The sequence below is a fragment of the Felis catus genome, chromosome E2, assembly GCF_018350175.1.
Source record: "Felis catus isolate Fca126 chromosome E2, F.catus_Fca126_mat1.0, whole genome shotgun sequence".
NCBI lineage: Eukaryota > Metazoa > Chordata > Mammalia > Carnivora > Felidae > Felis > Felis catus.
In genome coordinates, this window is record NC_058382.1 from 2,538,473 (window position 1) to 2,565,554 (window position 27,082).

Genomic DNA, 27,082 nt, shown 5'->3' on the forward strand with positions numbered 1-27,082 from the left:
GAACCTCTTTCTCGTAAAGCCACCAAGTGTTGACCTGGCCCCTTCTAGCTGTTGCATCACCATCCTCAATACATGGCTTCCGTCTGGCGATCAAGAGAGCTCTCCAGATCTCATCATTGGGTTCTCAATTTGGTCTGCTGGGAGGGTGGAAAGGGAGAGGGAGGAAGCTGTGCCTTCCACTTTGCCCCCCTCCAGGCCACTGCAGACACACAACAAGTGATCTGATTCAGAGGAGCACTGATGAGTCTTATACTCAGGTTTCATGACGTAAAGTTCATACTCATAGTAATAAATAATAATTAGTATTTAAAAATTTACTTTTGCGATATTTCTGAAGGTGAGACACAGGCATATCTTACTATTTACATGTACGTTTAATACAGTACCATTTTTTATCCTGAAAAGATGTCATTAGATCAACAACACACATCTTATGATTGATGCAGATTGAGATATGAGGGTATTCAGCGGCCACAGCAGAAATAATAGCACTGATAAGTCCTGCTAATCACTAGCATTTTCACTGAGACTTTGCTAGGATCAGGTCCTAAATTAAGCAAATTTGTACAGATTCTTGAGGCTGTGAGAGGTGTTATTCAACAAGGGAATTGTATATCCCCATCTTCCTGACTCCCAAGCTCCGTGACTGTTTCTCTTTTCTTAATCCGTCACTTATGTTTATTTATTTATTATTGGTGACTGTTTCAGTGATGATGATAATAAAACACTTATAAATAATTACGGTAAGTCATCTGAAACTGACGTGAGAGCCAGCCAAGTGTGTGGGGTGGGGAGCGTTGGGGGGTGGGGTGGGCAATGACTTGGCCTGCCAGCACACTGTGGTGTAAACAATAATTTTAAAACATCTACTTATATGAGAACACTGAAATAACAGCTGACATTCAGTGAGTGCTTCCTAAGTGCCTGCCTCACATGAGGAAAGTAGGTGAATCCTCAGCTACTGGGATCAATGGTCCATTATGGGAGGCAGTTTAGGCACGGTGAAACACAGGAATCGGGAGCGAGCCCACGGTTGGAGCCCAGGCTCTGCATTCTCTGCATGTGACTTTCGGCAGGTGCCTTGAGCTCTCTGTCCCTTGTTATCTGCAAAAGAGGAATAGGTTATTAACGGATCCTAATGTATGCAAAGACCTCGCAGGAGCATAATGTGTTATTACCCCCTTAAACGGGAGGGCACTGAGGCCGGGGGGGGGGGGGGGGGGGGGGCGGTGAGCCCTCTCAGCTCCAGGGTTGGCTTCAGGTGAAACCTGAGACCAGCATTCCCCTCTCCCACCAGAGGGCAGGGACCCAGGGAAGAAAGGGGCTGGCTGGTCGCCCGGCTTGGCAGGTGGCAGGTGCACTAAACGAGGGCACTGGTGGGTCTTGCCTTGGGGGCAGCAGGTTCCCCCGCCGCCAGCCCCACCCTAGAGATTTCGCTCCGGGACCCTAACTAGGCTCAGTCGCGGACACCGGGCAGGGCTCGTCAGGGCTGTGCCCCGGAGCTGCCTCCACAAGCGGACGCTGCCACCGCCTCGAGCCCCGGCACGGAAGGGGTTACGATGATAGAGACGACAGGAGGACCTGGGGTGGCACGAACGGCCCTAGCCGCCACTCTCTCCCACACCTTTCCGCCCCAGGCTGGCGCGGGGCGCCGACCGCGCAGGCGCGAGCGCCGGGAGCCGGGTTGGGGGGGGGGGTACCTCCCGAGCACCCGGAAGTCTCCGCCTAACGGGCCGGGCCCGCGCCTCCTGTCCTGGAAGGGGGCGGGGCCCGAAGCCCCTCGGCGCGCGGCGCCATAGAGCGGGGACGGAGGACCCGTGTCCTAGACGTGTCCGGAAGTGGCTCCCAGGGGCGTCCGCTCCGTACCATAGAGCTTGGGGGGCGGCGGCTAGGGGGTCGCCGGGCTCGCCTTCCTAGAGCGGCGAGGACGGGGTGGAGGCTGGAGGGGGAGTGGGAAGGGGAGGGGGAGCAGCGCGGGCGGAAGCGGCCAGGAAGGTCACTTCCGGCCTGGGCGCCCGTCCCCCTGACCCCAGGGTCTGAGTCGCCGCTGCCGCCGCTGCCACCATCCGCGAGGGAGCAGAGAGGAGGAGTGCGGCGCGGCGGCCCCGGGACCGAGGAGGTGAGGGGAGGGCGCGGGGGCGGGGGGCGTGAACCCAGGGCCGGGTGGGCGCGCGCCTCGGGAGCCGGGCTGCGGGCGGGGGGCGGGCGGGGAGGCGGGCGGGCGAGCGCGACTGGGCGGGAGAGTGCGCGTGCGCGTGCTGGGGGGGCGTGAGTGGGCGCGCGGCCGGTGACGCGGGCGGGCGAGGGCGCGCCAGGCGGAGCCGCGGGGAGCGCGCGTGCGCGGCGCCGCGCCGGGGCCGAGCCGGGGAGGGAGCGCGCCTGCGCAGCGCCGGGGCTCGGGCTGGGGGCTCGGGGGTGGGGCCGCCGCAGCTTCTCCGGCAGGTCGTGGCCGGAAGTGGTGGCGATTCCCGGGGGAAGTTGAGGCCCCGGTGGGGGAAGGGGACGCGCGGGCTGGGCTAGCCTGACCGGAAACGGCGGCCCGGGGGGCGCGTCTGGGTCCCCGGCTTGTCACCCCACCTCCTTCCCCTTTTCAGAGAAGCCCGGGTTCCGCTGCTGCCCTGGGCGGGCTGCGTGCGGCCTTTGATCCGGCCGGTGATTAGGGCATTCGCCCGGCGGGAGGCTCATTCATTCGCTCCGGCGCGGGCGGCGGGCAGGAAGCGCGTGCGCCGCAGGGGAAGTGACTGGGCCAAGGTCAGGCACCGCGTGGCCCGCGGGACAGGGGCGGACGGTGGCCCGGCCCGAAGCCGACCCCGAGGCCTCCCGGGCATCTAGCTGTGCTGTTTTATACCCCAGACCCTGTCCGGGTCTCAAGGGGGGGACACCCCGGTTCCTGGAGATACGTGCCACTGGCCCTGTGGGGTCAGGCCAGCCCGGGGTGGCGGCATCACCCGATGGAAAAGTGACCCACAGGCTCCTCCAGGGCCGGCCCCGTACTGGGCGCCAGGGCAGAGAGATGAGCAAGGTCCTGGAGCAGGAGGGCAGAGTCCCCACCCAGATCCCTTATCGGGAGGTGGGGAGGGCTGTGGGAGCCCAGGGCTGGCATCCCTGCACAGTCCAGTCCCGGGGGCTTTCAGGAAGGGAGTGACTCGGTGTGTGGTTTCCTGGTGCCAGGCCCCGCGTTGGGCAATGCCAAGGATCCAGTTGGGAGTCAGAGCTGGCTTCTGCTCTGGGGACGCACGGTTGCCATTGATCCTGGCTTATCTCCTCTGTAAGGCTGTAAGCCTCTTTGGCTAAATGCAGCTGGCATTCACCTGCCTGCCTTTGCTGTAGTCCCCTCTGGCCCTCCGGCCTTCTGCCTCAGCCCTGACGACACTCAGATCGGATTCCAACTTGTGTTATCTCATGTCTTAGTTTTTTCCCTGGAAGCTTTCCAGATCTATCCCCACCCCCAGCCCAGCTGAGGAGCTGGAGCAGGGCTAGGGCTTGTCACCCTGCCTGGCCCAGGAGGAGCACTGTGACCAATTAATTAAGAACTCTGGGGTCAGACAGGCCTGCGTTCACATCCCAGCTCCACACCTCATACTTTGTGATTTTACAGCACAGATGAATGTTAACATCTCAATTTCTGTCCAGGTGAAATGGAATGTTAATAATAGTATTGATCTTGGTAGGGAAGCTCTTAATGCTTTCCGTTTAAAGTGAGAACAAACCTCAGAGAGGTGACCATAAACTATGTGGGAACGGCTCCGGGGCCAGGCCTTCCTAGGCCAGGCCTTGTCTCCTGTCTCTTCCATCCTGGTGACCTTGGATCTGTCACTTCCCTTTTTCATGCTCCGTTTCCTCCTTTCCCCTAAGATAGCACAGCCTAGCGTTCCTTGGACAACTCGGCTGTGTGCTGGGCCCACGGGTGCAGTGCTCTGCTGTGGGGTGGGAGAAGAGGCTCCCCTGGCCCAGAGGCAGAGCCGGGCGGCACTGGCAGTTCCTGTCCTGCAGCAGCTTGGAGACCTGTTGGGGAGACACACACACAAGCAGCAAAGGACTGGGGGAATTTCCCAGAACAGCTCCCAGGAACTTTAGAAGCATGTCCTGGGGAAGGTGGTGTGTCCGAGTCTTGAAGGACAGGGAGGGATTGGCCAAGAGGACCCTGGGACTCCGGGGAGGAGGACGGTGAGCTCCTTTGGTTGTCCTCCATGCTGCCCAAGGCCTTGTGTGTGCTGGGAGCTGGGGCCTTGGGAGTCAGCTATGGCCCTGCCCTCTTGGTGGAGACAGACTAAATTTGCTGGCACTTGGCTTTCTGAGCGCCTGGTGGGCGTCTGGTCCTGCGCTTAGTACTCGCTGTTCTGAGCTCTGAGAGGCCCTGGGATGGGGGTGACTACCCCCAGTTTAGGGGTGGGGGATCGAGCCCCAGGCCCCACAGCTGCATAGGATCACCAGTGTGTGCGAGAGTCCAGGACCTGGCCCTTCACCATCATGCCGCCGCCTGGGGTCTGGGGAGATACAGGCTGTCACGAAGGCCTCTTAGGTATCAGTCGTAGGGTTGGGGACTCTGGTCTCCCTCTGCCACGGGTGCGTTGTCACGAAGGTATCTGCAGGGTCACTGACTGGTTCAGGGTACTCTGAGGCCCAGCCTCTCATTTCAGGTGTGACTCTGACGCTCATAGTGTCGGGGGCTTTGTTGTGGTAGCACAGAGAGCTGTCGCCTCACGACTGCTGAGCAGCCAGCCACGCCGAGCCTGGGTGGGTGGACCAGGGCCCTGTGCTGCTCTGCCAGGCCACCCGGGGAAGTTAAGGAAGCCGGGGCTGGCGTCCTAAGAGCGCGGAGAAAAGAAACGGCCTTGGAGGTTGGCCGACCCGGCTGGAGTCTGTGCTCCTCGACTTCATGGTTTTGTGATGACAGGTCAGCCACCGAAGTTGTCTGAACCCCAGTTTGAACAGTCCTCTCAGGGGTCACAAGGCACGTACTGGGCATCTGGCTCCCTGTTGAGCTCTTCACTCACGAAGAGCTCTGCTTTGATCTTGATGCAGGACTCACGAGGGTGAGGAGGCTCACAGGCTGAAGCACCTTGTCCAAGGTCACATGGCTGGGGGGTGGTGGGGCCGATTCTGACTCTGGCAGCCTGCCCAGAGAGCCTGTCCTCTCTTCCGCCTGGGGTTGTGGGGATTAGGATTATGAACCCACAGCACCCTGCACCCAGGTCTGAGATGTAGTTATGCTTGGTGAGTGGGATCTGTTACTATTATTTGAAAAGAGGACAGTTGAGCTAAGGGAGGAGAGAAGTCTGGGAAGGCTTCCTGGGGGAGGTGCTACTTTTGCTGGGCCCCGGCAGCCCGTCTGCAGGTAGAATGTGGACAAACAGGCCCACCAGAGAATGGGGGTCTGGCCCACTGGTCTGATTGACCAGTGACACATAGGCGGTCTGTAGGTGTGCTTGCGTTTTTTTTTTTTCTGTCCTGGAGAATATTTTTGTTTGTGTAAGCAATGTTTAGTTACTGGCCAAGATTTAAGAATCAGGAGTGTTCACAGACATCTCTGTAGATCTGAATGCTGAGCATTCCCGGATGGTGGCAGGTGGCCTCCACACTCCCCACCCGCCTGCCGCCATAACAGCACAGGGAGGTTCTGGGAATTCTAGAAACTTTTCTCTCTGGGACGTAGCGGGGAGTGGTGACTAGGGCCTCTGGAGTGTGCCTCCTGCTGGGGTCCCTGGGGTGGGCTGCACCCTGGGTGGGCCGCGAAGGATTGGAGGCAGGGGTGCGTGGTGCCCCTGAGGATGGTGGCCAGTCTAGACGGGAGGTGGACGGAAGCGACCAAGCCATGAGATAGACTCCCTGGGAGGCAGTCCAGGAAAAGGGGAAGACAGCGGGTGGGGGTGGGGGTGGGGAGGGGACAGAGGAGCAGGATCGAAAGGGACTGCTTTGCTCAGCTCTTTCTGAGAGCACTGGACAACCCGCATGGGGTGCGGGTTACATTCTGGGGAAGTAGGGTCTACTCAGCCGACGCAGGTAAGGCGGAAAGAGTCTGAGCAGACCAATCATTGTGGAAGGAATGGGACGGGAGAGGTTGACAGAGAGCTCCCTGTCCCCACAGAAAAGGGCTTGCGTTTCCCATGGTGCTGCAGACTATCCCTCAGTGTTCAAACCACAGGGGAGAGCCTGACAGGCCCAGCTGTGGGGTTCGGAGGTGATCCAGGTGGGGGCAGAGGAGGGAGCGCGTGGATTTTCAGGCCTGGAGTGAGGGGTGAAGCTGCCCACAGAAAAGGGAAGTGGGTAGGAGCTGGTGAGGAGAGTGGAGGGGTTTGTGGGCATCACCATCCTGGCCGAAAAGGGGCCTGGGGTCCGAGTGGCCCCTGCTGAGCGAGGGACGTGCGCACCAGGCTGCTTGCCGTCAGTGAGCTCTGTGCACAAGACACGGTTCCAGGTGGTGGTGCCCAGCCAGGGGAACCAGGGCGGGGCCTAGGCGGCCTGAGCGGTGACACATGAGTGGACCCTGGAAAGGTGAGAAGGTGCCAGGTAGGTGGAGGACAGGCCATGGGCGGGAGGTGGGGGTGGGATCGAGGGGCTGGGTGAAGCGCACTGGGCACATGCAGCAGGGTAGTCGAGGCAGGGCAGTGGCGTGAGTCCTGTTCCACACGGGTCCCCCCGCTTACAGTGCACAATTTGTTGGTGGGTGATGTGCTCACAGATAGGTACGCCCATTGCCCCAGAATGTCATCGTCATCCCAGAAAGAGGCTGCACCCACTCCCCTTCTCTGTCCCCCGTCCCCTGGAATCCCTAATCCACGTCCCGTCTCTGCATTTGCTGTTCTGGGTATTTCATGTGAACGGGCTCTCCATGTGTGGCCTCTTCACGCAGCGTGAGGTTTTCTGGGTTCATCCGTGACGCGGCATGTGACAGGATAGCGTTCTGTCGTGTGATCGAACCACAGTTTGTGTATCAGTTCGTCTGTCGATGGGCAGTTGGCTTGTCTCCGTGTCTGGGCGTCGTGGTTTATGCCTCTGTGACCGCACGTGTGCACACTTAGTGCGGACCTGTTCCTGTCTCTGTTGGGTGTCTAGTCAAAGCCGGCGTGACACGATCCCGTGGTGGTTCTGTGCTTTACCTTCTGGGGCCGCCAGTCCCTTCAGAGCCGCTGCCCCATTTCCCAGCCCAGCCAGCAGCCCGTGCGGGTTCCAGAGTGTGCTCCTCCTCGCCAGCTCTTGATGTCTTCTGCTTTCTGTCACCTGTGTTCTGACACCGTGGGACCCTGTTGTGATGGCGAATGAGGCTGAGAGTCTTGTTACGTTCTCCTCAGCCCTTTAGAGGACGTCTGTTCTGGCCCTTTGCTCATCTTCAGTTGGGCAGTTTGAGTTGAGTGACTTAGAAAGATGAGTGGGTTGGTGTGGGGAGCAGACTTTGAAGAGGTGTTGGGAGGGAGTGGGCATGGGGAGGCAGGGGGAGGGTGGACGGGGTGGGAAGGAGGAGGCGGGAGGACGGTGTCCTAGGTGGCTGGGCCACGGAGCCCTGTGAGGGGAGGGGAATGTGTGCTCGCTGCCAGCACAGGGGTTAAATAGCCCTTGGATTTGGTGACCCAGAGGCTGGGGGAGTGGTTGGGAGTGGGTGGGAGGTAAGGCAGGAGGTGGAAGTCACAGCCCAGCTCTGAGGGAGGAAGAGATGGGAGGAGAGGGGAGGGCTGGGAGGTGAGGGAGGAAGGCAGGCAGGGGGGTGTCCTGGAGGGAAGGGCCCTGCCAGGCACGGGTTCAGAAGGGGTGGTTTGGAGCTGCTTGGCGCGGGGGAGGGGAGGCAGTGAGATTGGCAGCAGAAGAAAGAGAGGGGCTAATTGGTGGGCTGGCATCCAGAGCAGGTGGGCGGGATCTCATAACAACAATAATAACAATAATTTGTCTGAGCTTCATAGCGGCTGGGCCCTGTCTGCCCCTGTGCTAATTGGATCGCTCAAGGGCCCGGCTCCGGCGGGCTGGGGGAGGCCCGTTCTTCATCTTCAGGAATGGGCGAGGTCACACAGAGGCTGTGGGGAGAAACTGGGGGGCTGGGAGGGAGCATGGGGGGTAGGCAGGTCTCCGAAGGTGTCACAGTGCAGAATCTGGCTTCCTCCACAGCAAGTGGGAGGTGGGTCGGGGGCTGCAGCCCTTTCCCCACGCCTCTGAGATCCTGGGTATAGGACCCGTAAGCCACAGGCCCCCAGGGTCTGACTGGAGGGCTCAGCAGCTCCTTGAGTGAGTGAGTGGGTGAGTGAGTGAATGAGTGAGCGAATGAGTGAGTGAGTGAATGAATGAATGAGCGAGCGAGTGAATGAGTGGGTGAGCGAGTGAATGAGTGGGTGAGCGAGTGAATGAGTGGGTGAGCGAGTGAATGAGTGGGTGAGTGGGTGAGTGAGTGAGTGAGTGAATGAGTGAGTGAGCAAGTGAATGAGCGAGTGAATGAGTGAGTGAGTGAGTGGATGGGAGAGGAAGGGCCTGGGTACGTGTAGTGAACACCCTTCCTAACTGTTCACAAGGACCCCTGGCTCCTCCCTGCCTCGTGTGCTCACCCCTGGGGCACCTGCTGGTCATCCCAGGGAGGATCACAGTGCAGGGCAGTGGCCGGCAGGGCCCAGCTTCCAGGCCAGGGTAGCACCACTGTGGGCCGTGGCCTCACCCCGATAGTTTGCTTAAATCCCCTGGCAGGTGGTGTAACCCAGGAGTGTGCCCTGCTCCTGGCTCACCCCTGACTGGCAGGTCCAGCGGGAAACCTCCTGACCCCTCAAAAGTCAGAACAAGAAGGTGCGTCGTTTTTTGAGAGCACGAGTGAGCACACACTAGCTGGGGGAGGGGCACAGAAAGAGGGGGAGAGAGAGAATCCCAGGCAGGCTCTGTGCTGTCAGCAGAGAGCCCGACTCGGGGCTCGAACCCACGAACTGTGAAATCATGACCTGAGCTGAAACCAAGAGTCGGCGCTCAACAGACTGAGCCTCCCAGGTGCCCCAGAAGATGCATCCTTGTCTTTCCAAGGCCTCTGCAAATCCTCTGTGAAAACGTGGTTTCCTGCTGTGTTTGGATTAACGTGCAGACTCCTGGCCAGGGCCTGTGTGACCTGTATGTGACCTGTATGCGCTCTGGCCTCATTGCCCCTAATGCTTCATCTGCTGCCCCCAGGGCAGGCTCCATAATTTTTGGGACTCTGCAAAATGAAGAGGTGAGCCCCTTGCTTGTGCAAAAAGCAGGAAAAAAGCTTTTTCCTTTCTTCTGGGGTCTCGTGATCTGTCAGGGTGATTTCACTTGGTATTTGCCGTTGAGCTCCCTCCACGTGGAGATGCCCACGGGAGCCCAGACCCTCTCTGCCCGGGTTTCTCAGGCACAGGGCGTTGCCCGGCTCCAAGTGCCCGGTGCACACTTCCTTGTCCTGTCACAATTGATGTGCCAAACACAGATGCAGAGAAAATTACTGGGGTTTCAGGACAGTGCCCGAGCTCAGGGCCTCCTTCCGACTGGCATCCCTGCTGAGGCCCCTCAGGCACACTCCTCTGGCCCTCTCTGCTTCCCGCAGAAGGCAGAGCACCTCCAGGCCTGGCCAGGGAGTCTGGGTGGCCCTCATTCCTTTATATCAGGGTTGGCACACATTTTCTGTAATGAGCCAGAAGGTAAATATTTTGGGCTTCACAGGCCAAGGGGCATGATCGAGGATGTGGCGTAGCTGCTTAGATATATTTTAAAGGGTGACCATTAAAACACTCAGGTGAAACCCATTGGTAGCGGGGGGTAGCTGATGGGCGGGCGGACCGTGACTATGACTCCCTCTCAGTCCAGTCTGTCCCACAAAGAGGCCTTTTCCAGTGGTCTGTGGGGGAGGTAAGTGTTTCCCCTGCCCTCTTAGGGTTTCCTGCTGTGACTAAAACACATCAATGGGAGAAAAGCATGTGGATTGTGTTTCCACAAACACGGGAGCCCAAGCGAGAGAAGTGAACACCCAGAGAAGTTTGGAGGCCAAGGTGCTGTAGCCCCTGGAGGACAGAAGGGTCCCTCTGGAGGGGACTGGAGGACAGAAGGGTACGTTAGGAGGTCCGTTTATACACACTTCCTTCTCTGGCGTCTGGAGGGAAGGATGGTCTTTCCTCCTGGTCCAGGGAGGGCACTTTGCTGTGCGGGTTTCATTTCCTGCTTCCAGGAAGCAAAGTGGCCTATTTGGGGTAGATGGCCCTGGTGGTGGCCCTGATGGAGCCCTGCCTCTGCTCTGTTCACAGGGAGCCCCATGTGTCACTGCACTGGCTCCCTCACTGCCTCCGTGTGGGCACCATGCTCCTGGCTCTGGGTGACCATCTGCTGGCTGCCCGGGAACTTCATTGGGCTGTGGGGCAGCCGCTGACACCTCGCTGTCTGGCACAGCGAGAAGGGGTTCCTGTCCCCACCTCCCGGCCCAGGTGCCCCAGAGCCCAAAGGTTCCCTGGGGGGCGGGGCAGGACGGGCAGGAAGGGGACAGATCGAAGGCGGAGGCCTTCTTGCTGCAGGAAGCTGGCCTGCGGTGGAGGCCCGGGGCCGGGAAGTCCCTGCTGTCAGCGACTTACACATTAATTCAGGGGAAGCACAGCATGCCCACTTGGCAAACAAGTTTCCGTGCACAGAGGAGGGAGCCAAGCCGGCTGTCCGGGCCCACCTCCTTCACCCCAACCCCGCCAGCCACAACCCTGTGGGCACTTACCGGCTCTTTCCTGTGGCTTACCTCGCTTTTCTTGAGGACACAATTGGCTTTGTTAAGCGGTTCATGAATGGGGCAATGTTTCATTTAGCGAGTAGAGATGCTCCTTTCTTGCCTCATTTTTAGCATTTGTGGCCTTGTTATCAGGGGGCCCTTACGTTTTTTGAAGTCTGTCTTCTTTGTTTTTTTTATTTTTTGAAGTTTTTTTTTTTTTGAGAGAGAGGGAGCACTAGAGAACATAAAGGGCAGAGACAGAGAGGATCCCAAGCAGGCTCTGCCCTGCCAGCGGGCGAGGAGCCTGATGTGGAGCTGGAATTCGTGAACCGTGAGATCATGACCTGAGCCAGTTGAGACTTGGATGCTCAACCGACTGAGCCCCCCAGGCAGGTGCCCCAAGTCTTTGTTTGTAATTGAGGTGTAACTTACATGTGGTGAAATTCACCCTTTAACACGTACAGTTTAGTGGCTTCTAATATATTCACAAAACACGCAACCGTCACCATGGTCTGATTCCAGAATTTTCTCGTTCCGTAAAAAGCCCATTAGCGGTCCCTCTCCGTCTCCACCCCCAAGCCCCTGGCAGCCGCTCCTGTCTGTCCTGGCCATCCGCATAGATGCAATCTGCAGTCTGCATCCTTTGTGGCTGGTTTCTTCCTCTAGTGTTTATGCTGCGAAGGGCACTGCCGTGAGTGTTCGTGGGCTGGTCTGCGTGTGGACACGTGCTTTATGTCTCGTGGGTGTATGCCTAGGAGTGGAGTCGCCGGTCACAAGGTAAGTCTGTTTACCACGTGAGGAGCCGCCAGACTGTTGTCCACGGTGGCCGCCCCGTCCTGCACGCCCGCCAGCCAAGCATGAGGGTTTTTGTGGGTTCGCGGTTACCCTGTGTGACCCGAGGGCCATCCGGCTGCGTCCACTTTGCCCCCTCAACACCCAGCGAGTTTCCCATTGCCATATGCAATGGGTGTCCCAGAAAGGAATCAATTTTTAGTCTTTCCCCTGTTACAGAAGTAATTACCCGTTAATGTAAAAAGAAAAAATAGAGAAAATGAAGATAAACAAAAAGAAAAAAGTTAAATCACTTGTCTGCTATCATCAGGGGGCATCAGGACCATTGTCTGTGAGGCTGTGACATCTGTGGGATTTACTTTTTCTTAAAAAAAGTTTGTTTTTAATGTTTATGTTTGAGAGAGAGCGCAAGCAGGGAAAGGGCAGAGAGAGGGAGACACAGAATCCGAAGCAGGCTCTAGGCTCTGAGGTGTCCGTGCAGAGTCCGACGCGGGGCTCAAACCCACAGACCGTGAGATTGTGACCTGAGCTGAAGTTGGACGTTTCACTGACTGCCCAGGCAGCCCTCTGTGGGATTTTCTTCAGCTCTCCCACCAGCGCTGATGGCTTCTTTCCAGTTTTTTCCCTGCTCTAAATCTGGCTGTGATGAGCTCTTGTTCCCCTGCAAGCAGCGTTTTCCCAGGTTCGGGTTTTCCCCTCTAGTTAGTTTCTGGAGAAGGCAGTTATCTGGTCAGGGTCAGAGCGTTTGCGGCTCCACAGCCGAGTGGCTGGACTATGCCAGCCTGGTTTCATCTGAACCGTGTGTGGCACCCGCTCTTGGCTGGGGCTCACTGGGCTCTGGGGTGCCGTCTGTCCTCCCTGTGGGGTGTGAGCGGGTGGGTGGGCAAGGGGGACACAGTTGCAGGGCATTTGTTCCTGCAGCCTCTGTTCTGTTCACACCCATTCAGGCGTGTGCCACGTGCCTATCCTCAGCCCCCATCAGCACCTGGCGCTGTTGTGGGTGCCGGGCACCTCGTGGGTCCCAGGGTGGGGCAGATTGGGGGCTGGGAGGCCTCTGGGGAGGTGATGGCTCGGGCAGACAGGGTGGAACATTGCTCGGGGGAACATTGCTCATCTCCACACCCTCCTGGACCTTGGGAGACCGACCCTGTGGCACTGCACGTGGCACTGTGCATGCTGAGTGAGTCCTGGCTGCCCACCATCGGTGCTCCTTCCGTTGCTGCAAGGGACCTCCAGGACCTGGCGCCCCTACATCAGTGAGCCCCAGTGTTGTGACAGTGCCCAGCTCAAAGGGATCACCACGATTCAAAGAGCTCAGTCCTCCGTTTGGCCTTCTGGGCTCTGCAAGAGAATCCTCCCAGCCCTGCATCTCCAGCCTCGGGGCCTTTGTACCTGCTGTTCCTGCCACCAGCATCCCTCCCAGTCCACGCCTCTCCTGCGGCCCCTCCACCTGCGAGATCCTCTTCTGATGCCTTGGTGCAGCTGCCTGTCTCTCCCCTCCCCTCCCCTCCCCTCCCCTCCCCTCCCCTCCCCTCCGCTCCCCTCCCCTCCCCTCCCCTCCCCTCCCCTCCATGAACTTCACTGTCTCACTCACCTGCTTGTTCATCACTGGCAGGGACCTCCCGTGAGGCTGGGCTGTGGCCTGTTCACCACCCCATGCCCGTGGGGTGGGGGTGGCAGGAACAGGTAGGCAGGAAGGGACTGTGCCACCGAGCACATGCTGGCCCCTGCAGAATTGCTGGCTCTCCCGCCTTGTCTTCTGGTTAGTCCCATAAGTGCCCTGTGTGGAGGGGGAGCCTGTGATCAGTCAGGCAGGTGCCTCTGGGTCACAGTGGGCGCTGTGACCACGCGTGGGGGTGAGAGCCTGCACAGGGCACCGTCTCCTTACCTGGCCCCACTTCATGGTAGCTCCCTGTCATGGTTGGTGGCACGGTGGCCATGAGAAGGCCTGGGCTGGGGGCTCCGACCAGGGGCTCCTCACTGCCTCCCCCCAGCACCTCCGAGTCAGTTGCTTTCCATCCCTTCGTCAGTGTCCTTCGCCCGCCCCCCCGCCTTGGTCTTTGGTTACGTCCTGTGCTCTTACAGGTCCTTGTGATGACTGGTTGGGTGTCAGGAAGGCAAAGCGGTTGGGGCCGGGGGCTCTGTGGCCACATGGTTGGCATCTTGTCCCTGCTCCCTGGTGATCTCACCTCTGCTGCGATGGGATGGTGGTCGTTCAGAACGTGTCCGTGCAGGGTGATGTGGAGCCGGGGCTGGGGGGCGGGAAGCTCTTGGGAGGCGTGGGGGGACAGCAGCATCTGTCTTCCTGCCGCTTCGCAGGCCCTGCGGGGTGGGGCCGGCTGGGCCAGGCTGTCCTGTTCGCTCGGACCTGGACTGCGTGTTTGCGGTTCTCTGCGTGCCATGTGCCTTCGGATCGCTGCTGCTCCTGCCTCAGTTTCCTCATCTGAGGGTGGGGCAGCGGTGCTGCCTGCTCAGAGTTAATGGTGTCCGTACCACGTAGAACAGGGCCCAGACCCAGGAGACATGTCTGCGTGTGTCTGTTAGCGGGATGGCCGGTTGCCTGGCTTCCTCTCAGATGTCAGTAGAGGCCACTGTGGGGCGGAACGGGTTTGGAACAGTTGGTTCCTTTGGTGCCTGGGTGGTGGTGAGCCCCTTGTCGGTGGGGGATTCGAGAGAAATGGATCAGGCAGGTTGCGAGGAGGTGCATGGTGCTGGGGGGCCGATGGCTGCTCTTCCCAGATGCTGGGCAGCAGGTGCTGCCCTGTGAGGTCCTGTGGCGGGCGGAGGACCCCGGGGCGGTTTTCTCAGAGCTGCATGCGCTCACCTTAAGGCAGCAGCTCCCTTGGTTTGGGGCCCGAGGGCCTGACGGTGCAGAGGAGCCCCTTGAGGTCCAGTCGATTGCTCCTGGCCTGCTACAGCCTCCTGTCAGAAGTCCTGCCCGCTGCTTCCTGCCATGGAGTGAGGCCACACCAGGGAGCGGGTCCCGAGGGGCCGAACGCCTGGGGCTGGGTGCCGCCTAGGTCTCCCACCCTGCCCGAGTCTAAGACACAGGGTAGACGCCTGCCCAGCTCTGCTCAGTGCACCATGGAGGCCGGAGGGGGCAGGAAGAGGTGGGGGGCTGTCTGCCCCAGGAGCCAGGCCTTGGCCCTTGGGGCCAGTAAGGAGGTAAGGGGTTGGGAGGGCGTCGGGGGCTGTCTGGCTGCCCCTCTGAGTGCAGGTATCCTGGGGACTCAGCTACCTCCCCCAGGACCCTGATGTGGACTCTGTCTTAGTTCATGCACATTTGAGACCACAGCACGTGACCCCGTGGGTGACCTGGGTGCCTGCGTCGGTCTGCTTCCCCGTGACGTTGGGCGTGGGCCCGGCATGCCAGCCCTTCAACCCTGTGACTGGCGGGGCGTCGTGGATGGAGGGCTTCCTCGCTCCTGGGTCCCCGGCAGGTCCAAGGTGGCGATCACGTGTGGGGCGGCCGTGGAGGCCCAGGCGGGAGGCGGTGTCTTACCCTGGCGGTTCTGGGACACGAGCCTGGCTGGCAGCTGCTCCTCCCCAGATCAGGTGTGGCCTTGGGCTGGTCCCCCATGCAGGGTCCCTCAGGTACCTGCTGCCACACGCCTTCTGTCTGCCGGGGCCGTGCTTGAGCGTGGATTGGAGCCAGTGCGGCGCCTGGCATCCTGTAAACTCTGTCCTTCCGTCTCATCCTCTCCTAACAGGGACCCAGACATGGAGCTTCGGGAAGAGGCCTGGTCTCCGGGGCCACTGGATTCCGAGGACCAGCAGATGGCCAGTCATGAGAACCCAGGTGAGGTGGCCTTGGGCGGTTCTTGGCCGATCCTGCCCCCTTCCTGGACCCCGGCTCCCTGCACCTCTCCTCCTGTGGCTCTGGGAGCCCTTGGGGGCTGCTGCTGTCCGTCCCTCCTCCTGCCCTCATGGCCCGGCCCCCTCGCCCCCCAGCGGCCTGGCCACGCTGCCCTGTTTCTAGGTGGCCTGTGCTTCTCCCAAGCAAGAGACTGTAGACCAGGGGGCGGGTGTGACAGGGTTGGGGTGGGACTGTGACCTGAGCTGACAGGACTACAGGGGCGGCTGTCTGCTGGGTTTTTGGGGAAAGCTGGGTATCTGGGTTTTTATGGGAAATGTTTCACTTTTTAAATACTGGTACCTTGTTTTATTTAATAAAGCATTATTTGGGTTGAATAAAACTCCTTTTTGAGCTCGTGGGGCCTGGGGTTTGCTTGCCGGGGGCTTTCCCGTAGGGCAGCCGGGAAATAAAGCACGGACGTTCTTCTCGTGCTGCCGATGAAGTGTTTTCGGCCGGGGCCGGCACCGAGCTGGCAAATGGCTTTTAGCGTGAAGGGCCAGAGGGGAGATGCTTCTGGTTTTCTGACCCTGTGCCCTGCCCTTGCAGCAGGAAAGCAGCCGGACCACCTGGAAGTGAGTGAATGTGACCATGTGCCAATAAAACTTCATTTACAAAACAGGCACTGAGTTCACCACCTTGTGCCAGTGTACCATAGTTGCCAAGAGAAGGGTTACGAGGGCCCGGACCACACGTGGGGGTAGATGCTGCTCCCGCTTCTTTATTCTAAGATCGTCTGGAGGAGAATGAGGAGCAGCTCCCTGCTGGGAGGTCCCCAGCAGCCTTGGGTACAGAGCAGGAAACCGAGTCATGGGGGCTCCGTGCTTACTCTGACCCAGCTGCCCCCATAGGGAGGACCCATGCCTGTCCTTCCCTGGTGCGCCCCCGGGCCTGCTCCCCCTCCTTCTCCTGACCTGGGTTCTTGCCCTTCTGGCCCCCCCTCCCTTTTTTTTTTTTGTAAAGTTTATTTATTTTGAGAGAGAGCGTAAGAGAGCACAAGCAGGGGAGGGGCAGAGAGGGAGGGAGAGAATCCCAAGCAGACTCCGTGCTGACAGCACGGAGCCTGACCCAGAGCTCGAATTCATGAACTGTGAGCTCATGACCTGAGCTGAGATCAAGAATCAGACACTCAACAGACGGAGCCACCAGGTGCCCCAACCTTCTAGCCCTCTTAAAATTAACTTAAAAGCCTGTTTTGTTGTGGAAATTTGAAACATAAGTGGTGTAATGACTGTTTATTTCTTCTGAACTCTGGCGATCAGAGACCCTTCACCACTCTTAATGTCCCCACTTGTGCCCTCTTCTCCCCCTGGAGCAGTTACAGAAAATTCTAGATGTTGTATCATTACACCTGCAAGTTCTCAGAGGTGCAGGCTCTATAAGAGCACGACCAAAACAACAAGGACACAGTGCTGACCCCACCTAATGAAACACCCAGTCCCTGTCCAAACACCCTGTTTTCTCCAGAGTGTACGTCTGCCTTTGAGTAAGTTAGTTTTAGTTTTATGAGTCCTCTGTTAACTTATTCTCCTTATAAAACCTTGAAAATGTACAGGTGGGTTGTCTCATCCCCCTTGTCCAGCCGGCTGTCCTGAGCCTGTGCTCTCCATCCCCCACTGCGGTGTCACCACATTGTGACCCTCCCTTCGCTCAGCTCAGCTAGTGAGCCCCATGCCTGGATGCTTCCGAGCTGCTGGGCACTGCTGGGCGTCCCACTGTTGTGGGCCCGCCAGGTTCCTGCCTCCCTGTGCACAGAGCCTCCTGTGGTACCGTTACTGTGCCGGACTCCTGCCCTGATGTCCCAAGGCCCCGAGGCCCCGGCTGGCTGCTGCTGTCGTGGCTCTGGTGATGTGATTCCCTGGGCCTGCCCGAGAGGGATGTTGGGCCTTCGGGGTGGGGAGGACACGTGTGCACAGGCAGGCTGGGCTCCGTGGAGAGTGGAGAGGAACGGGGCCTGGTGAGCGGTGAGTGACAGGGGCTGGTGTCTGCCGACCCCCAAGAGCGAGCTGGAGCGGGGAGAAGGCAGGTGGGGTGGGCCTGTTGTCCCGTCCCAGGGCCGGAAGATGAAGACTGGGAGGTGCTGTCGTGGGCCTGAGTCGCAGCCACGTGGCCACAGACATCCCTGGCCGTGGAGGCTGGGACTGCACCCTGGAGTCTCCCCGCTCCCCCCAGCTGACTGAGCTCCACGCAGTCCTGTGTCCACCCTTGTCCCCAGCTGCCAGCGGCAGCTCCTTCAGGTAACCTGCAGTGACCCCCACGCCCTGCTCCGCTCACCTGCCGGGGTCACCTGGGACACCATCTGTAGCTCGGGGGTGAGCTCTGCCCTCTGAGCCCGGGGCTGTCTTCCAGCGGCTGGAGGGGTCCCCGTGCACAGCTGGAGGTGGAACCACAGGGAACTGTCCTGGTGGCTTGGACGGGAAGGACGTGTGGTCTGGGATGGCAGGCTGCAAGCAGGGTGCTTTCAGGGGTGGTTAGCTCAGCCACTTCTCCGTGATCCCTCCGCGAGCCGCCGCGTCCTGGCCCTGGGTGGCCTTCTGCGTGCTGTCCCGGCCGCCCCCACGCTCCTGAGTGGAGCCTCAGCTCTATCAGGTCCACCCAGGCACCCGCCTGAAGTGAAGGACGGGAGGGGCACGGCAGATGCAGAGAGGGCCGCCCAGGCCTCTCTCTCCGTCAACCCCGTTTGGGTCTGGTTGGCCCAGTCGGGGACGCGTGACGTAGGGGGTGGCTTCAGGGTCACCATGCCTGGCTTATCCCAGCTCAGCCCTGTGCTGGGGATTTTCTGGCGAGGAAGACAGGACTGACCGTGGGCAGCACCCAGCAGGGTCACCCCAGGGGGAAGGGCCTTCTCTGGGGCTCAGGAGTGATGGGGAAGCTGTCTGGGCTGCTGTGGGAGCAGGGGTGCCTTGTACTTCCCTGGAGGCCGCCAGCCCCTCAGGAGCTATAGGTCGTGGGCCTGAGGCTCGTTCAGGCCACGCGTTGGGTGGTGGGGCCTCAAGGGGCAGACCAGGAGGTGGGCTTGGGCTCCAGCCCATGGTGTCTGCAGGACGTTCCAGCTCTCTGTCCCCACAAGTGTGAGTGTCCCCGCCCCACCTCTCACACGCCTGCACACTCAGCCCCAGCCCCTGTGTGTGTGTGTGTGTGTGTGTGTGTGTGTGTGTGTGTGTACGTACGTGTGTGTGTGTGTGCCGAGTGTTGAGGTAAAAGTCTTGGATCAGTCCTCACTGCTGGCGGCACCCAGGCTGTTCGTTTCCCCTGCTGCTCTATTTCGGGCGGGATGCCGCCATCCTCTCCACGCCGAGCTGGCCCCTGCCGCCGGGCCGTGACCCAGTTTGAAGCCCGCTGCTCCCAGGGCAGGCGGCCGGTCACCCGGGCGGTGCTTGTCAGGCAGCTCCGCAGACACGAGAGAAAAGAGCCAGGAGGTCGCGTTTCCTTTCCCTGGGGTGCACTTGCCCCAACCATCTGTGAAACCGCAGGAATTTCTGTTTTCCCCGTGTTGGGATGTTTTGGGGAATGGTGTGCAGGCTTAGCAGGTGCCGTTGTCAACAGAGGCTGGTGTTTTAGAAGCACTTCTGCGTGTCCCAGGCTTGTCCGGCCACCGGCCGTCCTGGGAGGCTGGGATGCCAGAAACAGTGCTGGGCGGGGAAGCTGGGCCACCTCCAGGCAATTTGATGGTTCCCAGGAGTGCCCAGGAGAAGGGCGCCTCCTGATGGCCCCAAACTGGCCGTCCAGGGTGGAGTTGGCCAGAGGTGTGGGGTCAGGCAGTGGCAGGGGGGGAAGAGCCGTCCAGGCCTTTCTGGGCTTTAGCTACGGAGTAATCCAGAAAAATGGGTATGTGAATAGAAAAGACCTCGTGATTCTGAGGAGGGCGCCCTCCCAACAGGAAAGATGTCAGCTGGCATCCAGAAGTCACCTGCCGGAGGATGGGTTCTGACCTCCCTCTGCCGCGCCCTGGAGTCATTCCATAGAGCTGCCCTCAAATGCTGCTTCTGAGCCCAGCATCATGGCAGCCCTGGACTCCCCCCAGACCCACACATAAAAAGCCACATGCCCCAGGCCATGCTGATGACACACACCTTAGTGTGAAGGTGCCCCCGTGAGCCCCCAAATATGGTTGGGTGGGGACAAACCAACTGCCCCAGGCCTGTGTGCTGGTAGCATTGTGCTGGAGGGAAGAAAGGGAGGAAGAGCCCCAAATAGCCCTCGGGTTCACTGGAAGGCTTGGGGGTCCCACTGAGGCCAGCACCTGAGATTGGAGGTGTTCTGTCCAGACTGGGAGCAGGGAGCTCGGGGCCGCAGGAAGGTCTGAGGGGCTGGAGTGGCCTGGGGCCCACGCATGGGCTCTGGTGCCCACCAGGTCGAATGCCCTGCCAGGGCAGGACCCACGCAGGGTGGAACCTTCCAGGAGGGGACCCAAAACTGAGTGGGAACTGTTCTTGACCACAGATGAAAACAGGGGTGGCCGCAGAGCCAGGAATCCTGGGAGAGCGTGTCACAGACTCTCAGCCATGATGCGAGGACGTTAGAAGCCAAAACACTACCCGGAACCTTGCCCCCACCCTGCCCCCACCCTGAAAGCTATTAGAATAAAAGGGAACATGGGCAGATAACACCTCCCCAGATAGGGTCAGAGGGCAAAGTCAGAACACTCAGAAGCAGGGGTGCACAGCCCAGCAGTGAGTTTGCAATATGAGAGATTTCACAGTGATGCCTGAAAGAGAAAAGTCAGGGCAACACATAAAAACAACACATTCCCCAAGAAAAATTGGAGGTTAAAAGGGACATTTTATTTTATTATTTTATTACTGTTATTAAAATTTTTTAAATTGTATTTAAATCCAAGTTAGCGAACATAATAGTGTAATAGTGATTTCAGGAGTAGAATTTAGCGTGATTCAGCACTTACATATGATAACCAGCGAGAAAGGACATTTTACGATAAAAAAGGGAGGCACCTGGGTGGCTCAGTCGTTAAGCGTCTGACTTCAACTCAGGTCATGATCTCATCGTTTGTGAGTTCGAGCCCCACGTCGGGCTCTGTGCTGACAGCTCAGAGCCTGGAGCCTGCTTCGGATTCTGTGTCTCCCCTTCTCTCTGCCCCTACCCCACTCATGCTCTGTCTCTCTCTGTCTCTCTCAAGAGTAAATAAAACATTAAAAAATACCTTTTTTAAATAAAAGAGAAATGAAGAAAGATTAAAACGGACTAAAAACTGAAGCTAGCCAGAACCCCAGTGATTGGAGGGGGCAGTCCTGCAGAAACCCAAAGCAAAGACAGGGAGTAAATAGGGAACCTAACTGGAATGCAAAACTTAGGTGTTGGAAGAGCAAATCACAGATCTGAGAGTGTCGCGTCAGGAGAGCAGGCCCCGTTCTGTTCGGGTCACTGGCTGCTACGGAAAGCAGCAAACCCCGGGGCCTGTGGGCAGAGGGCGGGTGCTGGCAGTGTGTCAGCAGCCCTTTGTGCCCAAGAAAGTGGAGCCGTGTGTAGGATTCCCGGGGAAGGCAGAGGGAGCCAAGGGTCTTCTTAAAACTGAGGGGGGCGCCTGGGGGGGGGTGCTCAGTTGGTTAAACATCTGACTTTGGCTCAGGTCATGATCTTGGGGTTCCTGAGTTGGAGCCCCTGCATCAGGCTCTGTGCTAACAGCTCAGAGCCTGGAGCCTGCTTTGGGTTCTGTGTCTCCCTCTTTGCCCCTCTCCCATTCACACACTCACTCAAAAATAAATAAACATTAAAAAACAAAAAACTGACCCACGAGTTGGAGGCGCCTGGGTGGCTCTGTCCACCGCATTGTGGGCCCTCCTGAGGAGTCTTAGCAAGTGAGGCTCGGACAGACACTGGCGAGGACAGACAGGCAGTGAGCCCGCTGGGCTTCATGAGACCCCGGGAGGTAGGGTAGGTCGGGACCGCACACGTGGCTGGCAGAGGACCGGCTGTGAACAGGAGTTGCGCACCCAAAGCCACTCTTCGTTTGTGTTTTCAGGAATCGTAATTGGCAATGGTGGGATCTCTCTCCGATTCTGGGCCTGGCGTCCAGGTCTCTGGCCCGCACTGAGGCAGCTACTTGCTCCTCGGTGGTTATCTCGAAACTAACGTGGGGTCAGCAAGTAAGTAACTCTGGGGCATTCAGATTCTCTCCTCCCCTTTGAAGAGGGGAGATGCAGAGATCACAGAGAAGACTCTAGAAAAACCTGTAGGTCCGGATTTGTCTGGGAAGTGTCAGTGTGAACTCAGAGGAATTTTATTGTAAGGAAAGAAAACAAACAGTGATCCTCTCCTGATTTTGGTCTTGAAGTATTTTCCGCCAAAAGAGCCCAGGGCCTCCTGGAGAAACAGCGTGTTTCGCGTCCAGGTGGGACACGTAGATGAGCCTGGAACTTCTCAGGCTGGGTAGCAGGGAAGCTGCCAGACGACCACCTGGGCCCCGTCTGGGGGGTGTGGAGCCCCCTCAACTTGCTGTGGATGGGACACTGGGAGGTCCGCTAGCTGTAATGACGGCAGTGGAGTGAGACCCACCATATACGTTTACATCCAGGAGTTCATGGTGACGTTGAGAAAGGGAGCTCTGTTCTGCACACTCAGTGAGTCGGGCCACCTGAGTGTTGAGCGCCAGTGGCTGCTGACCGCACAGACAGGCACTGTGCACGCTGATGGCACGGACAGACAGGCATGGCGGACAGACATCGTGTACCTTTGAGGCAGGGGCAGGGTCTTCGGACAGCAGGTCTGGGGACGGAGTCACCTGCTGAACCGCACGCAGCCCGCGCTCTTGAACAGCAAGGCTGTGAGCAAAAGCAAGACACAGGGGAGTCTGGATTCAAAGAGACTCTCAGACACTCTGAACTGAAAAGTAACGGACCACAGGGACGCCTGGGTGGCTCAGTCGGTTGAGTGTCCGACTTCAGCTCAGGTCATGATGTTGCCATCCGTGAGTTCAAGCCCTGTGTGGGGCTCTGCTGACGGCTCAGAGCCTGGAGCCTGCTTCCGATTCTGTGTCTCCCTCTCTCTCTCTGCCCCTCCCCTGCTCATGATCTCTCTCTTTCTCTGTCTCTCTCTCTCTCTCTCTCAAAAATAAGTAAACATTAAAAAAAAATTAAAAAAAAAGTAACGGAATAGGGCCACACTGCAGCTTCCGGGGATGCACGTGGGCAACAGAGCCACCGAGAAATGCAGGGGCACATGGTGGGAGGGGTGAGTGCAGGAGGGGCTTCCCTGTGGGTGGCCAGGCCCTGTGTCTTGCTTGACCTGGGCACTTGTCTGTCTGTATTTCTGTGTTCAGCTCCGCATTCCATTCTGGGGTCCTCGGAGTCCCTGGCTGTGTTATTTACAACAGCAGGGCTACCGTCGTTGAATTAAACCACCAGCTTCAGCCCCAGAGGGTGGTCCGCTTGAGGCCCTGAGCTGGGCCAGGTCGAGACAATGTTTGCTGTGAGTGCTGGTGCCAGGAGACCCCTCTCCTCCCCTCCCCCTCTCCTTCCCTCCCCTCCCCTCTTCTCCCCTCCCCTCCCCTGAAGGGCAGCTACTTCTGCTATTTTTGTGGAGTGAGCTCTTTCTACTGGTCACTACACTCCTCTCTTTCCAGCAGTTCCTTGAATCCTCTCAGAGAAAAGCCCCTAGTGAGGAGGGGGGTCAGAGGGCGGCTGCTCACTTCCTGCCTGACCCCCAGGCTGGCCCTTCACCACCACCTCCGAGCCCAGAGCCAGCCGGTTCTTGGAAAGCAAACACCAGCATCCAGAGGTCCTCAGAGGGCCAGGAACCGGCAGGTTGGAAAAGAACCTGCCTCTCAGAGTGATGAAAACCCTCCCCCCTTAGCATTTTCTTTAACACCTGCTTGAAAAAGCAGTGGTGTGTGTGGGCAGCTGGACACAGGCAGAAAATTCACTCAGCCTGAGCTGAGGCATGTCACAAAACCCAGCCGCCCCATCAGCTGGAGGCCACAGCCCGTCCTCCTGGATCTCGTCCCACTCCGGCCCAGGTGCCCAGGTCTCTGGCCCGCACTCATGCGACCACACTGCTCTGGGGTGAGGACGAGCCCTCGACCTGGGGACCAGCGTTTCACAAGCCTCAGTTGTACTCAGAATGTGCGTGGTGGCTGTGTAAACACCCTTCGTAGCTGAAGATTTAGTGAACACAGCGTACTGTTAAATGTTCTCCACAACTTAAAAAGCAAAACGTCTTTTTTTTAAAGTTTATTTATTTTGAGAGAGAGAGAGAGAGAGCGCGAGAGCACCTGTGCACTCATGAGCAGGGGAGGGGCAGAGAGAGGGAGTCCCAAGCAGGTTCCCCACTGTCAGCACAGAGCCCGATGTGCAGCTCCGTCTCATAAACCATGAGATTGTGACCTGAGCCGAAATCAAGAGTCAAACACTTAACCGACTGAGCCACCCAGGTGCCCCTCGCACGTCCGATTTTGTTCTGTCTTTCTTTCCCTCCCTCTGTCTCTCCCTTCCTCCCCCTCCCCCTCTCTCTCTCTCCCTCCCTCCCTCCCTCCCTCTCTCTGTCTCTGTCCTTGTATCTCTGTGCGTCTCCACTGTACGTTGACACCAAAACGGGCTCCACCCCGTTCTTCGGAAGCCCCACCCCTCCCAACTTCCTACCTGCACTTTTTTGCTCCAGATGATTCCGTATCCGGTACAGGCCAGATTCCAGGCTCCCTGCCGTGGAGTGGTGGGTCTTCAGAGCCAGGGTCACGCAGTGCTGGGCCCCCTGCCCTAGAGCTGCTGAAACGGCAGGCCCGGGGCAGCTGAGCGAGACCCTACCTTCCCTGCTGGTTCTGATGCCACTGTCAGGGAGGGGGGGGGGGCCCTTGGAGAAGCACTACCTTAGTGTGTGGTGCAGGGGCGCGGGGCGGCTCTGCCTCTTCCAGGTTTTGATTCGTCTGCGTGGTGCCTCGGGTTCTGTGCTGTAAAGACCCAATTCATAGCGCCCTGCTCACAGGACCTAATCTCGCTGAGGCTGGTTAAGTACCTAGCGCCAGCCTCTGTGCGTCCTCTTGCTTCTTTGTGTGTTTGCCAGTGTTCCCACGGGTTGGTGTGTGAGCCTGTGGGCCCGGCCCGTGCCCGGTTGTTGGATGCAGGACCGGTCTGCCCTGGGCTGGAGCATGTGGTCCGGTGAGGGAAGGAGCGGGGAGAGCAGTGTTTGAAGGGAGCCCGCGGGCGCACCCGTGGAGGTCGTGCTGATCCGGGCGGCACATGCGGGGTCCCGGGCTGAGGCCCTGCTGGCCGGGGAGAGCAACAGTCCTGGTCGCAGGTGCACAGGGGCCTTCTCTGAGCTGAGCCAGTTGTGGGGGGGGGGGGCGGGGCGCAGCTCCCTTACCGTGGGAGATGGCTCAGGGCCCCACACTTCTTTATTGTTTGTGCGGGGCAGACAGGGACCAGTGTGAGGGCTCTGTAACAGAGGCTCTGGTATGTGGGGTCACACTCCAGGGTAGCGGGACTCCCGTGCTGGCCTGTGGTCCCTGTGATACCATTAACCAGACCAGTTCCTCCTTCCTGTTTCCTCACCCGCACCAGGACAGTCTTCCTAGAGCCCAGGTGTAACACCCTCTCCCCCAGGCCTGCCTTTGCTTCTGGGCTGCGGTCCGAGCGCCCTCACTCTGGGACCTCCCTGCCCCAGCCTGGTGCTTGGGGTTTCAAGGTCATTTCCTGGACTTCCACTCCTGTTCCTTCATGTTGACGCTGTTTGTTTCTAGACATTTCTGGAGTCCCTGCCGTGTCCCAGGCATTGTTCTGGGTGTGGGGGAAGCAGCTGGGAGGGAAGTCTTGAGTGTTCAGTAAAGTCATGAATGTTCAGTAAAATGCTAGGGACTGAGCGATGCTCGAGGAAAACAGGGCGGGTAAGGGAACGGAGACCGAGAGCGTCTGCTCAGCCGGGTCTGTGGGCAGGGCTTTGCGCTGACCGGGCCTAGCCGCCCTCTGCGATCACAGGGGGTCCCCGAGGCCAGGCCGGGTGGAAGCCCCAGGCTCTGGCTCCTGGACAGCCCCTCTCCCCCCGCCCCCCCCCCCCAACCCCCAGCCGTGACTTCCCTGACTCTCCTCCCCTCTTGCCTTCTAGTGGACATCCTCATCATGGATGATGACGACGTCCCCAGCTGGCCCCCCACCAAGCTGTCCCCTCCGCAGTCGGCGCCCCCCGCCGGCCCCCCGCCCCGGCCGCGGCCCCCGGCCCCCTATATCTGCAACGAGTGCGGCAAGAGCTTCAGCCACTGGTCCAAGCTGACGAGGCACCAGCGCACGCACACGGGCGAGCGGCCCAACGCCTGCGCCGACTGCGGCAAGACCTTCTCGCAGAGCTCGCACCTGGTGCAGCACCGGCGCATCCACACGGGCGAGAAGCCGTACGCCTGCTCCGAGTGCGGCAAGCGCTTCAGCTGGAGCTCCAACCTCATGCAGCACCAGCGCATCCACACGGGCGAGAAGCCGTACGCCTGCCCCGACTGCGGCCGTAGCTTCACGCAGAGCAAGAGCCTGGCCAAGCACCGGCGCTCGCACAGCGGCCTCAAGCCCTTCGTGTGCCCGCGCTGCGGCCGCGGCTTCAGCCAGCCCAAGAGCCTGGCGCGCCACCTGCGGCTGCACCCGGAGCTGTCGGGGCCCGGCGTGGCGGCCAAGGTGCTGGCGGCCAGCGTGCGCCGGGCCAAGGCGCCCGAGGAGGCGGCGGCGGCGGACGGCGAGATCGCCATCCCGGTGGGCGACGGCGAGGGCATCATCGTGGTGGGCGCGCCCGGCGAGGGGGCCGCGGCGGCCGCCGCCATGGCGAGCGCGGGGGCCAAGGCGCCGGGGCCGCGCTCGCGGCGCGCCCCGGCCCCCAAGCCGTACGTGTGCGTGGAGTGCGGGAAGGGCTTCGGGCACGGGGCGGGGCTCCTGGCCCACCAGCGCGCCCAGCACGGGGACGGGCTCGGGGCGGCGGGAGGCGAGGAGCCCGCGCACATCTGCGTGGAGTGCGGCGAGGGCTTCGTGCAGGGCGCGGCGCTGCGGAGACACAAGAAGGTGCACGCCGTGGGCGCGCCGTCCGTCTGCAGCCGCTGCGGACAGAGCTACTACCGGGCGGGCGGGGACGACGACGACGACGACGACCACGAGGCGGCGGGGGGGCGCTGCAGCGAGTGCCGCGGCGGGGAGGGCCGGTAGGGGCGGAGGCCCGGGGGGGGGGGGCAGGGCCCCTCGGGCTTGGCGGGGACGACGGTCGGAGCAGGACCCGGAGGAGGCGGAGACATGGACTGAGGCGGCGGGGGGCGGTGGCCTCCTCGTCCCGCTCCCCTGCGCCGCCCCGCGGTCGGCGCGGTGCAACGGGCGCCCCCGCCCTGCGCTCTGCCCCCGGCCTGGCCCGCCCTCTCGGTTCTCGTCTCAGTGAGTCCGGGACCGACCGTGCGGAGAACTGGAGACCGGAGACCGAGAGAGAGCGGCCCCAGGCCCCTCTTCCTCTTTCCCCGCCGCCTGGGGCGCTCGCGAGGGATGGAGAGCAGCCGGGCCCCTCCCGTGCAGGGGAGCCTGGGGAGGGAAGGGAGAGAGGGCCCTTTTCCCTTTAGAGTTTTCGTTTAATCGCGCCCGCCCCCTGACTCCCCCCTCCCGTTGTTTTTTTCTCTTCTTCCCCGCGGGTCCTGTTTTTCTTGGCCCTCGTCCCTCCTCCCCTTCCTGGGTTTGGGGTCATGGAGGAGCGCTGGAGCAGGACTAGCCCCTGTTCCCAGGGTAGCCCTCAGAGAATGGGGTCCCGTCTATTCCCAGGCCTGGACGGGGCTGAAGGAGGGGTGCGGGGGCAATAAATCGCACTATCTGATTGTC

General features: G+C 59.8%; 1 protein-coding gene and 1 long non-coding RNA gene across 7 annotated transcripts; one reads left to right on the forward strand and one right to left on the reverse strand.

Annotated features, from left to right (window-relative positions):
- Positions 1-299: 299 nt before the first annotated feature.
- LOC123382378 lies at positions 300-1,980 on the reverse strand. The gene is made up of 2 exons (XR_006590674.1): positions 1,867-1,980; positions 300-1,104 (listed from the first exon to the last, which is right to left on the reverse strand). It is a non-coding gene; the product is annotated as an uncharacterized LOC123382378 (long non-coding RNA).
- ZNF787 (zinc finger protein 787) lies at positions 1,963-27,082 on the forward strand. Of its 6 annotated transcripts, none has more exons than XM_023246079.2 (4): positions 1,975-2,119; positions 15,166-15,254; positions 21,289-21,412; positions 25,359-27,082. In XM_023246079.2, coding segments are annotated over exons 3-4 (1,074 nt in total). In that variant the 5' UTR covers positions 1,975-2,119; positions 15,166-15,254; positions 21,289-21,411; the 3' UTR covers positions 26,432-27,082. The 6 variants fall into 6 exon arrangements, with proteins under 6 accessions (XP_023101846.2, XP_023101847.2, XP_044902730.1 ...); XM_045046795.1 differs by lacking the exons at positions 1,975-2,119; positions 21,289-21,412 and adding exons at positions 7,691-9,172; positions 11,330-11,440; XM_045046798.1 differs by lacking the exons at positions 1,975-2,119; positions 21,289-21,412 and adding exons at positions 9,874-10,023; positions 11,330-11,440.